We start from the raw sequence: 1843 nt of genomic DNA, 5'->3' as shown, positions 1-1843 counted from the left end.
AGTTTGACCAAGTCTAATGACAACAGTAATCACTGCCTTCAGTTACAACGAGTTTGACCAAGTCTAACTTTATTTAGTCACCACACTGACATATACATTTCTTATATATATATATATATATAAATAGCTATAACCTGACGTTGTATACTCTATTAACATCATAAGTTTCTGTTATGTTTCGTTACTCAGTCGTACTTGACAAAGTAGTAGCGTAACATCAAAAGCCAAGTTCTTATTGGCTGCAATAAGTTACTTTGCGTCACATCCGTTTCCTCCTACTGGTGTAACTGCTGGGCTTCTTATGTGTTGAGTTTCTTTGTGACGTCGGAGATCCACCTTCCGCTGGAAGGCGCGCCCACAGACGTCACAGGAGAAAGGTTTGAAACCAGTGTGCTTTCTACTGTGGGTGATCAAGTTGGACGACTGGCTGAACGCTTTACCACATATACCACACTTGTGAGGCTTCTCTCCTGTGTAAAACACACGAAACAAGTGGAGAAATGTCAATAAAATTGGACCGGTCACTGTGAAAGGCCGAGAAACTAAAATATTAAATTTCTAATAAACACTCCTTCCAAATTAGCTCAAACACTTAAAAAAAAAAGAGAATGAGAACCTTTTCTCCAGTCACAGAAAGAGTAGGTATTCAAAATGGTGCCAAGGGAAGGGATAATATTAGACCAGGTTGTTCCCTGGATTTTACAATATGAATGTGGGTAGTGCTTATCATAGTAACTGCCATTTTATGTAGTGGTTGTATTTAGTATATGTCAATGGTACTTTTGGTTGATTTTAAAAGCAAGCAAAAACAAAATTACCTGCACATCTATCTATCTATCACTGACCTGTGTGGATATAAGTGTGTTTCTTCATGTCTGACTTCTGATGAAACCGTTTTCCACAGTACTGACATGGATAAGGTCTGGTGTCCGAGTGGATCAACAGGTGAGTGGACAGAGTGGACGATCTCTTGAAAGTCTTCCCGCACTGCTTGCATTGGAAACTCTTCTCTGCCGTGTGGAGGACACGATGCTGACTCAAACTTACTTCGTGACCGAAGGTTTTATTACAGAGTTCACAGGCGAAAGGTCTCTTGCCACTGTGGGATCGGCGCGCGTGCACCTCCAGACCGTGGGGGGTACTAAACATTTTGTTACATTTGACGCAAGAAAAAACATCACCAGCAGCTATGGGGTTGACTATGGTGTCAGGCTCGGACAAAACAGAAAATCCAGACTTACTAGAACAGGGGGTTGTGGGATTGTAAAAGGGAAACCCGAATCGGGAACATAGTGTTCCGGGAAAGGGTCGAAACATTTTCTCATAAGCTGACGACAAGAATCCTCCTGGATCTTGAGTTACCAGACTAAAAAGTGAGGAGGTCGAAGCGGAGGGACCAGGGAAAGAAGTCGATGTTTGATGGTCATCAGATGAGAGTTCAGAGGACCAAGAAGTTAAACCCAAGGGTCGATATTCTGGCTTAAGAATGGAGTCAATAAATAACGCACGTGCCTTACTTGAAGACTCTTCGGGTAAGGATGGACTTCTAGTTAAATAGGTCTTGTTTTCTGGAAAGATTTCATATACATAAAAGTTTATATTGAGAATTATTCCTTATGATTGTCATAAACACTTAATGTGATATTAGATTAATAAGCAGGCATTAAAATGACCGTTGGTTATCTCCGAGTTATGTTATTGAACTAGCAAAATATATATATATATCAAAAGGGTACAGATTATTGTTTTTCAATAACTTGGAGCACGTGGTTATCAATTGGAAGTGCTACATGCTATGACACTTTTCTCACGTGTAAACATGTTCAAGTGTCGCTTGTAACAG

At 40.3% G+C, this 1843-nt stretch overlaps 1 protein-coding gene across 1 annotated transcript; it reads right to left on the bottom strand.

Moving 5' to 3' along the window:
- Positions 1-52: 52 nt before the first annotated feature.
- Positions 53-1612, bottom strand: LOC106475061 (zinc finger protein Gfi-1b-like). Its single transcript, XM_013935759.2, has 2 exons — positions 846-1612; positions 53-470 (listed from the first exon to the last, which is right to left on the bottom strand). Exons 1-2 carry the CDS (start codon positions 1315-1317, stop codon positions 250-252), a joined length of 693 nt encoding a protein of 230 aa, XP_013791213.2. The 5' UTR covers positions 1318-1612; the 3' UTR covers positions 53-249.
- Between the last annotated feature and the right edge of the window lie 231 nt (positions 1613-1843).

Source organism: Limulus polyphemus, unplaced genomic scaffold (assembly GCF_000517525.1).
Source record: "Limulus polyphemus unplaced genomic scaffold, Limulus_polyphemus-2.1.2 Scaffold8036, whole genome shotgun sequence".
NCBI classification, from domain to species: domain Eukaryota; kingdom Metazoa; phylum Arthropoda; class Merostomata; order Xiphosura; family Limulidae; genus Limulus; species Limulus polyphemus.
The sequence above is the reverse complement of the archived record's forward strand: the minus strand, read 5'-3'. Positions and strand labels throughout refer to the sequence as shown.

What these genes read in the sequence shown, in the direction of transcription:
- LOC106475061 (XM_013935759.2), bottom strand. Translation starts at nt 1,317, where the DNA reads ATGTTTCGACCCTTTCCCGGAACACTATGTTCCCGATTCGGGTTTCCC. An exon ending in ACACACTTATATCCACACAG is followed by an intron (nt 471 to 845) that starts GTCAGTGATAGA and finishes TGTTTTACACAG; the next exon opens with GAGAGAAGCCTCACAAGTGT.